At 40.1% G+C, this 13,811-nt stretch overlaps 2 protein-coding genes across 4 annotated transcripts in view; one reads left to right on the top strand and one right to left on the bottom strand.

Moving 5' to 3' along the window:
- The window catches only part of LOC119591363, a 50,639-nt gene that overhangs the window by 8,936 nt on the left and 27,892 nt on the right, over positions 1 to 13,811 (bottom strand). The window lies entirely within an intron of this gene.
- LOC119591348 overlaps positions 196 to 13,811 on the top strand; it is a 21,230-nt gene continuing 7,614 nt past the window's right edge. The window contains exons 1-5 of one of the 2 annotated variants that reach the window (XM_037940094.1): positions 196 to 391; positions 12,564 to 12,620; positions 12,902 to 13,076; positions 13,203 to 13,305; positions 13,397 to 13,699. In XM_037940094.1, coding sequence (XP_037796022.1) covers positions 213 to 391; positions 12,564 to 12,620; positions 12,902 to 13,076; positions 13,203 to 13,305; positions 13,397 to 13,572 — 690 coding nt within the window. In that variant the 5' untranslated portion in view covers positions 196 to 212 and the 3' untranslated portion in view covers positions 13,573 to 13,699. Of the gene's footprint in view, positions 392 to 12,563; positions 12,621 to 12,901; positions 13,077 to 13,202; positions 13,306 to 13,396; positions 13,700 to 13,811 lie in introns of those variants that run through there. The other variant, XM_037940085.1, reaches the window with a different exon arrangement.

Here is a 13,811-nt window from a genome sequence, read left to right as displayed (position 1 = left end):
TGGAATTTTGGAAGTGGGGGAAAACACAGTTGAGCGAATTACCGTTACGTATGTATATAATGGTTGTAGGTGTTGATTGAAATGTACTCTTTTGACTATTTACGCATTCTGTAGTATTGCTTCTGATTTACAGATGAAGTTCTTACTGTTGTATGGCCTTGGCTGCTGCGGCTGATGCTGGGATCTTTCCCTTGGCGGACACGGGCATTTCCATGGACATTTCCCTCCCGCCGGGCAAGGGCATTTCCCTCCTGTCGGGCATGGATTTAGGCCCAACGCGTTCAGCTTCCCACACGGAGTACATGGCTTCAGACCTGCCGCCGTCCACCGCCCCGTGCGACCTGTGGCACCTGTGCGACCTGTGGTGCATCAGCCGGTTCCCGTGTCCCCGGTGAGTCCCCGGGCCCTTCTAGTGTGGCAGCATTTCGTCAAATGACAATATTCAAGGATGATAAAAGTAATCTGCAGAACTAAATGCTTCGTCATAACGAGTGAAATTGTTCCCTCTTGCCTGAGTCGATTTCCTTTACCAGAATATCCTCCCCTCAAATCAATTTTAATAGATTAATGACAATATTTTCGCTTCAATTCCAGGTGCACCGAGGCCGAAGTGGACCTGTGGTGCCCCAGCCAGTTACCTCGGGCGTCCCGGTAAGTGTCGAGGTCACTGACGCTGCATTCAGAGCTGCTTTCACACCCTGAAATGACTCATGTATATACATATATAGATACATATATACATATACATGTATGTATTTTTATATGCATGTAAATATACATATATATGTATGTATATTTATTCATATGCATGTAATGGCGAGGTGCTTCTTTTCGCCTTTTGAAGCAATCTTTCTTCTCATATTGAGGTAAATCATTCCTGCTGTCGATGTCCATTAAGGAAATATCCCCTAACCCCTACCATTCCTTTCCCACCCACAACAATGGCGGTTCGGCCGACTTCAGGTGGACCAAAGGCTGGGCGACAGCGAGTACCACTTCTCGTGGCGCCATGACGGCAGCAAGACCTACACGTGGGATGGCGCCAACCAGTACTGCGGCAACCTTGGCTCCGGCTGGCAGGGTATCAGCATCGAGACTCGCCAAGAGGACAGTCTCGTCAGAGAGGCAATTACAGAAGGTAATATTTCAAAGCTCATCCTCTCTCTTGTGTTGCGCGATTCACACCCAAACCTTCAAGGGTCGAGGTTCGAGTCCACGAAGCTATAAGTATGTAACCTTGCTAAATACGTGCATTTTTATCTTTTTAGATCATCTACCATGGATTTGGACCTCAGGTCAGCTCAAGAATCACGGCTTCGCCTGGGCTTCAGGTGAAGAATTCGTGGGTCTCAACTGGTCTCACACCGGCGGGTAAGTGCCTCCTGGCTTTTCCTTTTGCTCAAACAAACCCACAGGTTACATCTTGCCGAAAACTCTTCTAACTCTTACCAATGTGATCAGGAATCATCGACCACAACCAGACAACCGAGAGGGGAATGAGAACTGCCTGGGGGTTCTCAACAACGTCTACGACGACGGCATCAAGTGGCACGACATCGCCTGCCACCACGACAAGGCCATCATCTGCGAGCGCAAAGTCACCAGAGTCCACGGATGAACACATGCACACCAAACACAGAAATTCACATAACATCAATGGTTTATGTGTGTATTTATATATATATATAATGTAAGCCCAAATCTAACGTGTGATTTATAACACTGTAGCGAATCTATGGGGTATTTGTTTATTGCATTTTCCAATTACAGACAGACATACAAATAAGTATTCTAAATTTGATTTTAATTGATATCGTTTGAAATGAGTTTTCAAACCTTATTTTTACTACATTTTCATCTCCGTTCTTAGTCCACTAGACATATCCAATGAATTCGAGTATGTGTGTTGACACACACCCGACTGCCTTCACGCATACCCGTACACCACCATGTATACACCGCACGCCATACATACACACACATGAAAAACACACACACCCACACACACACACACACACACACACTATTAGATATAGGTTTTATATCTATATATATATTATATATAATATAGAAGAGGTTTAGGATAATCAGTCCTTTAAGTGTTTAGATCGCTTTTCTACCACAAATTATCAGTTATATATTTGTTCGTCCCATTATTGCAGACTAAAAATTTTGTTTTATTGTTGCGCTTTTAACTCTTTGATAATGTTTTCAACTTTAATCTGTTGCTACTGACCAAAATCTAGCAAGAGTATACTACTCTAACACGACAGAAATTTAAGTATATGTTACTCCGAAATTTACTAGGATAATTAGAAGGGACTCGCGTATCAATAACACCATAACTAAGCAAACAGTACTTTTGTGTCATAATTTTCTGTCAACGATCTATAATAAAACCGATTTTCTGAGACCTAGGAAGCAAGGGTTTAGGTAAAATATGTGGTAAAGTAATTAAGAATATTCCGATAACATGAATCTGATACTACGTACCATATTTAGTATACACTAAGCTTTCTTCGGGGACAATGACTCAATCAAAAATGCGAGAGGATGCTTCCACATTGTCTCTTGTTCACAGCAAATGGAATGAGCTGCAGTCCTCCATCAACCGCTTTTTGTAAATGATCAAAAGCTCAAGGGCTCATTTGAACACATTAGGTTCACAATTCTACCTGCTACTCATTACCAAAGGGAAATGTTGCCCTGACCTGTGAGTCTCTGCCTAGCTCCTTCACAGGGCGCATTAAACAAAGAGGGGAAAAGAAAAAAAAAGTCTGACCAGTAAAACAACTTGACAAAGAGGGACTAACTATTAGTGTAACTACCTGTCGTCAGAGACATCTTCACAGCGCCTGTATTTGCGCTCTTTCCGGGGGGCACCTTTGTGCATATTGATATTGTGTGTGTGTGTTGTGTGTCTGTGTGTGTGTGTGGTTTGTGTGTGTGTGTGTGTGTGTGTGTACCTCCGACAGCGAAGCGCTCCTACCCTTAATTCCGCTGCCGGTAGAAGTCACTATAAACAACATAATATATGTCTCATTCCTACCACTACATTACATTTCTTCCACTTTTCATCGACAACCAAAATAATTTCCTCTTTCAGTGCCTCTGCCTTTATCTAACTACTTCCCTCGTATCTATAAACTCACAGCTGAAAACAGTTTGTCGCCTACACACACACACACATAATAATATCCTGTATATCTTCTATCTTATCATATTTCATTTTATCATATATACGACAGTCACACAAACCCCTACCAAACCACACACACCATATATATATTTATATATTGGTGTGTATATATAATACACACAGAAATGCTCTATGCAAACGCGATTTATGCCAGTCGCTGAATTGCCTCTGACGACCAGATACATATTTTAGCCAATTATCATAAATGTTTTTTATAGTAAATATTATATTTTAACCTAACCCTTGCCTCTGGTCCTTTAGAAATAGGTTTCATTATATATCGCTGACAGAGCTTTAATGATAAGTCTACATTTGTTAGTTAAATCACTGACATCGGAATGTCCTGGAGATGATTTTGTAAATATACATGCCGTGCATATATATACCAGTATAAAATATATCATATATAGATACATAATATACGTGTATATAATACATATATACATATATATATATAAGATATATCACATATATAAATTATAATATATATATATATATACTATAATATATATATATCTATATATTATAATATATATATATATGTATTGGTGGGTGTGTGTGTGTGTGTGATAAATGAATATATAATAATATTCTTATATATATGTATGTATTTAGACATACATATATTATTTTATTAATGATGCAAGCGCCATTCATTGTCGCTGCAAACTCATGCCTTAGTCATTTGGCAAGTACCTACCTATTGCCTGTGGATGCCCTTTAACCTATCAACCATGTTTCAGCGCGCTATCCACTTGCGCCACAAGCGCGACTTTCCCCTACGACACCTGCATTTCACATCTCAAGGTGTTGTATGCACTCTTCGCCGTGAATCGGGTTCTAGAGCCAGCCAGCAGTCAGAGTGCAGGCATTTGTGGGGACAACTGCCCGCGCAGGGTATTGAACTCAGGACTACGAGGACAGAGGCATGCTTTACCTACTGTACCATCGGCACCAGACATAATATATACATAAATACATATACATATGTACATATATATGTATATTTACGTATATATAAACAGACATATATAAATAGCTATATACTGTTACTCAGACCGCCTCGCTCTCTCCACCAACCACGCAGGCTAGCCGACGGCGTGCTATCCAACAGGGATCGTGACACTGAACAAGCTCCAAGAGGCACGGCACACAGTGTCCCAGAATCACCATTAGGGAAAACGCCAATTGGGGAGGCAGGGCACGAAATAACACAAAATGACAGTCTTTCCTTTATTTCCCACAAGTTATTTACCCGTACCTTTTCTATGGCACAATCAGGGGGAAACCAGCATGTTCACACACTGCCGCTACAGCTTATAACAGAGCAACACAAAGTTTATCAGGTCACAAGGGCACCACGAAGGTTCTTCACAGGAACAGCACCCAACCCCTTCCCTTGGCTTGTTCCTAGGCTCCTCTCCTCACAGCAACTGCGTCATGTTTGCCCAGGTCCTTCAGGTTAAGCACATGCCCAGGTCTCCTGTTCAAGTTAACACATGTTTCGCACAGAGACAAGACCCACTGGCGCTAGTCAATACATATTGTATATATATGTGTGTGTGTACACACCATCCACCACACACCATATATATATCTATAGCTATATATATAACATATATGTGTAGTGTGTTGTATGTGTGTGTGTCGTGTGTGTGTGTGTGTGCGTGTGTGTTGTGCGTGTGTGTGTGTGGTGTGCGTGCGTGCGTGGTGTGTGTGTGTGTGTGTGTGTGTGTGTGGTGTGTGTGGTGTGTGTGTGGGTGTGTGGTGTGTGTGTGGCGTGCGTGTTCTACATATGTATATAATGTATACACGATTTTTCACAATTAAACTATATTCTTATGAATAAATGTTGATTGTATATTAAAAAAACAATACATAGTGAATGAAAATAGACTCGGTTCTCAACTATTCTTTTGGTGTACTGACTAAGCATGGCAGCTAATTCCCAATTCACAATTCCTTATATCCAACCCGGCCGTCGTGATCCGCTCACAGCTGCAGAGTTCTAGATAAAAAACCTAATCAACTTTCTTTACGTCCTTGTGGCTATTACTATACATTTCAAATAGACTAATTTTGCCTTAACAAAATAATTATGTAACTAGTCACCAAGGATACACTATAAAGCCACAACAATTAATAATAAGCATTTACAAATGCAAAAGGAACGAAAACCTAATTTCTATGGCTATTGCAGCGCGGACTTACTAACATCTATACTCTATATACCATTCCTTTGATATATGTCAATTAATTATATAATAACTGTATGACACATATCAATACCAACAAATATATAACAAATATAAACACATATATATGGTATATATAGACATACAAACCACACACATATATATTGTGTAGATATACATAATGCATCTATTACTATTTAAGATTTTTCTATTCAAGATATATATTATATATCATATTAATATTATATATATATATTATATATATATGCCATATATATATATATATATGCATATATATATAATAGATATATATATATCTACTATATTATATATATAGATTGATATTCATATATATATCTATGTATGGTATTAGAGAGAGATATTAATGTTTTACATGACATCATAGAAAGAAGAGAAAAATCACATCAATGACTTTTCTCTAGATTTCATGTACACATTTCAAGCAGAGCTTCTGCTGCTATGGAGGGAAGGCAAAGGAGAAAGTCCACGTCGACGAGTGACCTTCCTCCTCAAGCATGGCAAAAGCTGCATATAAAATTGCGGCTCGGCTTGCGTCACCACATTCGGCTCGTCCCTGCTGAGCATGTAAGACGCGCGGTACGGAGATAGAGACGGCGCTGTCCACGTTTGTCTCCTCAATCGCTGAAGAGCTTTTATGTCATTTAATCAAAGCTTTATGAGCAATGGCGGGTATTGTGAGGTGGGGCCGGGCGCTGGGGAAGATCACGCGTCTAAACTCTTCATGTTTGTTAAACGAAATGGTTTTGGGCTAAGGTTTGTACTGGTGAATCGGTCGTGGTTTGTGAAATTTTTGTGAAGTGTGAAACCCCAGCTTGAGGCGATTCACGTTACGTAATGTATCGTAAATGTGCTGTAGAGTGTGTGATTGGAGCTGTTTACTCTATTGACTATTTCGTCATTCTGTAAAGTATTTGCTTCGAGTACAGATGAGTTTCTTACTGTTGTTTGGCTTTGGCTGCTGCGGCTGCTGGGGATCAATTCCCTTGGGGACACGGGCATTTCCATGGACCATTTCCCCTCCGGCCGCCCGGGCCAAGGGCCCCTTCCCTCCTGTCGGGCATGATTAGGCCCACGCGTTCATCTTTCCCACACGAGTACATGTGCGTCAGACCTGCCGCCGTCCATCGGCCCCCGTTCGACCTGTGGCACCTGTGAGACCTGTGTGCATCAGAGCCGGTTCCCGTGGTCCCCGGTGAGTCCCCCGGGCCCTTCTAGCGTGGCAGCATTTTTCGTCATGACATATGTCAAGGATGATAAAGGTAACTGCAGACTAAAATGCTTCATCATAACGAGTGAGATTGTTTCCCACTTGCCTGGGTCATTGCCTTACCAGAATATCCTCTCCTCCAATCAAATGTATAGACTAATGACCATATTTTCGCTTCAATTCCAGGTGCCCCGAGGCCGAGTGGACCTGCATTCCCAGTCATTTACCTCGGGCGTCCCGGTACGTGTCGGGTCACTGACGCTGCATTCAGAGCTGGCTTTCACACCGAAATGATCACGTATAACATATATAGAGTATATATATATATTACTATCATATAATATATATATACATGTAGGTCTATTTCTTTTCTATGCATGTAAATATACATATAATAGTATAATTAGTATCTATATATATAATATTATTATATATATACATGTATGTAATTTAGTCATATTGCATGTAATAGCGAGGGCTTCTCACCTTTTGAAGCAATCTTTCTTCTCATTTGAGTTAAATCATTCTGCTATCATTTCCATTAGGAAATCTCCCCTAACAACCTACCATTCCTTTCCCCACCCACAACAATGGCGGTTCGGTACGCGACTTCAGGTGAACCAAAGGCTGGGCGACAGCGAGTATACCACTTCTCGTGGCGCCATGACGCAGCAGACCTACCTTGGATGGCGCCAACCATACTGCGCCAACCTTGTCTTCCCGGCTGCAGGTATCAGAATCGAGACTCGCCAGAGGACAGAGTCCTCGTCAGAGAGGCCATTTACAGAAGTAATAGTCAAGCCATCCGCTCTCTTGTTTTACGCGATTCACTACCCAACCTTCAAGGTCGCGGTCGAGTCCATCAAAGCTATGAGTAATGTAACTTTGCTAAATAGTGAATTTTTATATCTTTTAGATTTCATCTACAGGCTTTGGACCTCAGGTCAATCAGGAACCACGGCTTTCCTGGCTTCAGAGGAAGATTCGTGGGTCTCAACTGGTCTCACACTGCGGGTAAGTGCCTCCTGGCTTTTCCTTTTACTCAAACAACCCACAGTTACATTTTGCGAAAACTCTTCTAACTCTTACCAATGTGATCAGAGAATCTCGACACACAACCACGACAACCGAGAGGGAATGAGAACTGCCTGTGGGTTTCTCAACAACGTCTACGACGACGCATTCAAGTGGCACGACATCGCCTGCCACCACGACAAGCCATCATCTGCGAACGAAAAGTTAGAGTTGTGCAATGGATGAACACAAATACACACACAAAACACAGAGATGCACATACATCAGTGTGTAGTGTGTGTATTTAAATATAGATATATGATAAGCCCAATACTAACTTATTTATAAACTGTATGAATCTAAGTATTATGTTTTATTGCCATTTTCCAATTACCAGAAAGACAACAAAACTAAGTATTCTAAATTGATTATATTGATATCGTTTGAAATAAAGTTTTTCAGCCTTATATTTACTTACATTTTCATCTCCTTTCTTAGTCACTAGATCTATTCCAATGAATTGCGAGTATGTGTGCGACACGCACCCACGCACTTCACGCATACACATACACACCATGTGCACACGCACGCACATACATATATACATTATATATATATATATATATATATATATATATATATATATATATATAAAGTATAGAATGAGGTTTAAGAATCAGTCCTTTAGTGTTCAGATCAGCTTTTCTACACAAATGTTCAGTTATATATTTTTCGTCCCATTGCAGACTATGTGGATGTATTGTTTGTGATTTTACTCTTGGATAATGTTCACTTAGATATATTGCTACTGACCAAAATCTAGAAGAGTATACTAATCTAACACGACAGAAATTTAAAGTATATTTACTCCAAATTTACTAGGATAATTAGAAGGGACATTCGCTATCAATAACATAACTAAGCAAGACATACTCTTGTGTCATAAATTCTCTGTCAACGATCTATAATAAAACCTATTTCTGAAGAAATAAAAGCAAGGTTTAGGTAAAATATTTGTAGTAATTAAGAATATTCCATAACTAATCTATACTAACATATTTAGTATAAACTAATCTTTCATTCGGGGACAATGACTTATCAAAAATGCGAAGGACGCATCACATTGGTCTTCTTGTCACAGCAAATGATGGGAATGAACCTGGAGTCTCCATCTCCTTTTGTATAGGATCAAAACTCAAGGACTTATCTGAAACAATATTAGGTTCCACAATTTTACCTGCTATATCATTACCCAAAGGGAAATGTATGCTTGGAACTGGTAGAGTCTCTGTCACAGCTACTTCAACAGGGCACGTCAAACATTCTGATTGTAAAAACAACTTGTAAAGAGGGACTAACTATTTAGTATAACTAACCTGTCGTCATAAGGATAAGTCCGATATGCGAAGCTTAGCCTCGCCCGGGCTATGCCATGAGGGGAGCCCGGCCTGTGTCGACTAATGCCGACTCGCTCACATGTGTCAGCTGATGCTGACTCGGCTGAACCTAGTCCTTACCCACCGTGGTGCCCAGTCACAGCAGTAACCTCCAAGCGACAGTTGCAACTTCTCGCACCTGGACGGGGCGCGAACCGCCGGCCCCTCGGATGAGAGGCCGACACGTTACCACTGTACTAGCCCGGAGGCTCCCTGTCGTCAGAGACAATTTCAGCGCCTGCCATATGCGCTCTTTACCGCACCCTGTGTGCATATTATATGTGTGTGTGTGTGTGTGTGTGTGTGTGTGTGTGTGTGTGTGTGTGTGTGTGTGTGTACGACTCCGCAGCGAAGGCGCTCCTACCCTAATTCACGCTGCAGGTTAGAAGTCACATATGAAACTAAACATAATAATAGTGTCTCATTCCTACACACAACATTTACATATTCTTACCACTTTTCAACGAACAACCATATAATTTCCTCTTTCAGTAGCCTCTGCCTTTATCTAAGCTACATTCCTCGTATCTATAAACTCAGCAGCCTGAAAACAGTTATCGCCCGAGCTTACACACACACACACATAAATATATATCTATATATATATAATTTTATTTATACATATATAGTCACACAAACACAGACCAACACACACACACACACACACACATATTTATATATATATATATATATATATATATATATATATATATATATTTTTTTTTTTTTTTTTTTTTTTTTTTTTTTTTTTTTTTTTTTCTTTTTTTTATTTATACATATATACACAGTCACACAAACACACACACACATACATATATATGCACACAGAAATGCATCTATGGAAAACAGCGTGTATGCCAGTCGCTGAAATTGTGCCTCTGACGACAGTTACATATTTTAGCGCAAATTAGTTATAAGATATTTTTAACTAGTACATATTATATTTTACCTAACCCTTGCCTCTAGGTCTTTAGAAATAGGTTTCATTATATATCGTTAACAGAGCTTTAATGATAACGTATACATTTGGTTGGTTAAATTAATGACATCGAATGTCCCTTATGATTATGTAAATATACATGCGTGTATATGTATATATATATACTTATATATATGTGTGTATATATATGTATATATGTATATATATATATATATATATATATATATATATATATATATAATGAATATATATATATAATGTATGTATATACAAGTATGTATATATATACATACAAATATTATTTTATTACTATTCAAGAGCCATTCATTGCGCTGCAAAACTAAGGCCTTAGGTCATTTGGCAGTACCACCTTTGCCTGATAGGATGCCCTTCCTAATCAACCGTGTTTCAGCGCGCTACCACTTGCGCCACAGCGTCGACTTCCCCTACGACACCTGCGTTTCACATCTCAAGGTGTTATGCACTCTCGCCGTGAAATCGGGTTCTAGCCAGCCAGCAGTCAGAGCGCAGGCATTTTGCAATTGCCGCGGCAGGGTATTGAACTCAGGACTACGTGGGCCGGAGTCAGCTTTAATCACTGGACCATCACACCAGACATATACATATATACATAAATACATATACATATGTACATATATATGTATAAATGTATATTTATACGTATATATAACATACATATATAGATATGCATATATACATGTGTGTATATATATACAAACACACACACACATATCTCTCTCTCTCTCTCTCTCTCTCTCTCTCTCTCTATATATATATATATATATATATATATATATATATATATATATATATATATATATATGTATGTGTGTGTCTACATATGCACATATGTACATATATGTATACATATTTGATCACACTTAAATTATATCTTATGGAATAAATGTTGATTGTATATCAATACATGATATGAAAAATAAACTAAGGTTCTCAACTATTCTGTTGGTGTACTGACTAAGCATGGCAGAGGTTCTAGATAAAACCAACTCAACTTTCTTTACGTCATTGTGGCTATTAATACTACATTTCAAATGAACTAATTTTACTTTAACCAAAATAATTATGTAACTATTCACAGATACACTATAAAGCCACAACAATTATATAAGCATTTACAAATGCAAAGGAACGAAAACCTATTCTATTGGCTATTTCAGCACAGACTTAACTAAATCATACTCTATATAATATTCCTTTGATATATTTCAATTATTATGTAATAACTGTATAACACATGATAAATACAAACATACATATATACAAATATAAACACATATATATGGTATATATAGACATACAAACGCACGCACACACATATATATGTAGATATATATATATTGCATATATCATATATTTATACACATCTATGTATGCATGTATATATATGCATATATATATATACATATATGTATGTATATATGTGTGTATTGAGAGAGAGATATTAATGTTTTACAGGAACAGCAATAGAAAGAAGAGAAAAATTACATCAATGACTTTTCTCTAGATTTCATGTACACATTTCAAGCGAGACGCTTCTGCTGCTATGGAGGGAAGGGCAAAGGGGAGAAAATCCACGTCGACGAGTGACCTTCTCCTCAAAGCAATGGCAAAAGCTGCATATAAAATGGCGGCTCTGCTTGCGGTCGACACATTCGCTCGTCCGCTGAGCATGGTAAGACGGCCGGCGGGACGGAGATAGGGACGGCGCTGTCACGTTGTCTCCTCAATCGCCTGGAAAAGATCTTTTATGTCATTTAAATCAAAGCTTTATGTGTAGCCATTGCGTGTATTGTGAGTGGGGCCGGGCGCTGGGGAGGATCACGCATCTAAACTCTTTCATGTTGTTTAAACGAAATGTTTTTGTGGCTAAGGCTTGTACTGGGGAATCGGTAGTGGTTTGTGAATTTTTGTGAAGTGTGAAAACACAGTTGAAGGCGAATTACACGTTACGTAATGTTGGTAAATGTGCTGTAGGATGTGTGATTGGAAATGATTACTCTATTGACTATTTACGTCATTCTGTAAAGGTATTTGCTTCTGATTTACAGATGAAGTTCTTACTGTTGTTGGCCTTGGCTGCTGCGGCTGCTGGGGATCATTCCCTTGGCGGACACGGGCATTTTCATGGACATTTCCCTCCCGCCGGGCAAGGGCACTTCCCTCCTGTCGGGCATGGATTTAGGCCCAACGCGTTCAGCTTCCCACACGGAGTACATGGCTTCAGACCTGCCGCCGTCCACAGCCCCGTGCAACTTGTGGTGCATCAGCCGATTCCCGTGGCCCCGGTGAGTCCCCGGGCCCTTCTAGTGTGGCAGCATTTCGCCAAATGAGAATATTCAAGGATGATAAAAGTAACCTGCACAAGTAAATGCTTCATCATGACGAGAGAGGTTGTTCACACTTGTCCGAGTCGATTTCCTTTACCAGAATATCCTCTCCTCCAGTCAAATCTAATAGACTAATGACAATATTTTCGCTTCAATTCCAGGTGCACCGAGGCCGAAGTGGACCTGCAGTGCCCCAGTCAGTTACCTCGGGCGTCCCGGTAAGTGTCGAGGTCACTGACGCTGCATTCAGAGCTGCTTTCACACCCTGAAATGACTCATGTATATACATATATTGATACATATATACATATACATGTATGTATATTTATTTATATGCATGTAAATATACATATATATATGCTTCTTCTCACCTTTTGAAGCAATCTTTCTTCTCATTTTGAGTTAAATCATTCCTGCTGTCGATGCCCATTAAGGAAATCTCCCCTAACCCCTACCATTCTTTTCCCACCCACAACAATGGCGGTTCGGCCGACTTCAGGTGGACCAAAGGTTGGGCGACAGCGAGTACCACTTCTCGTGGCGCCATGACGGCAGCAAGACCTACACGTGGGATGGCGCCAACCAGTACTGCGGCAACCTTGGCTCCGGCTGGCAGGGTATCAGCATCGAGACTCGCCAAGAGGACAATCTCGTCAGGGATGCGATTACAGAAGGTAATATTTCAAGCTCATCCTCTCTCTTGTGTTGCGGGATTCACACTCAAACTTTCAAAGGTCGAGACTCGAATCCACGAAGCTATGAGTATGCAACTTTGCTAAATACGTGCATTATCTTTTTAGATCATCTACCATGGATTTGGACCTCAGGTCAGATCAAGAACCATGGCTTCGCCTGGGCTTCAGGTGAAGAATTCGTGGGTCTCAACTGGTCTCACACCGGCGGGTAAGTGCCTCCTGGCTTTTCCGTTTGCTCAAACACACCAAGAGGCTACTTTTTGTCGAAAACTCTTCTCACTTACCAATGTGATCACCAGGAATCATCGACCACAACCAGACAACCGAGAGGGGAATGAGAACTGCCTGGGGGTTCTCAACAACGTCTACGACGACGGCATCAAGTGGCACGACATCGCCTGCCACCACGACAAGGCCATCATCTGTGAGCACAAAGTCCGAGTCCATGGATGAACACAAATACACACACAAATGAAATGAATGGATGAAGAACAATACTGCTTTCTTGTAGCACAATCTCGTCCATATGATCTAGATCAAATGACGCTGTCTGTATTTATATGTATTTATATGTGACAATGAATGAAGACCAATTTGCTTAAGCCTTACCTTTTTACAATAACTTTATGATCCACTGTAAGAACACTTTTCTTTCACTGGTTCTGACAAAAATCGTGCATTTCTTGCAATGAATGTAACAGAGAGGACTTTTTG

The sequence above is a fragment of the Penaeus monodon genome, chromosome 3 (assembly GCF_015228065.2).
Source record: "Penaeus monodon isolate SGIC_2016 chromosome 3, NSTDA_Pmon_1, whole genome shotgun sequence".
Taxonomy (NCBI): Eukaryota; Metazoa; Arthropoda; class Malacostraca; order Decapoda; family Penaeidae; genus Penaeus; species Penaeus monodon.
The sequence above is the reverse complement of the archived record's forward strand: the minus strand, read 5'-3'. Positions and strand labels throughout refer to the sequence as shown.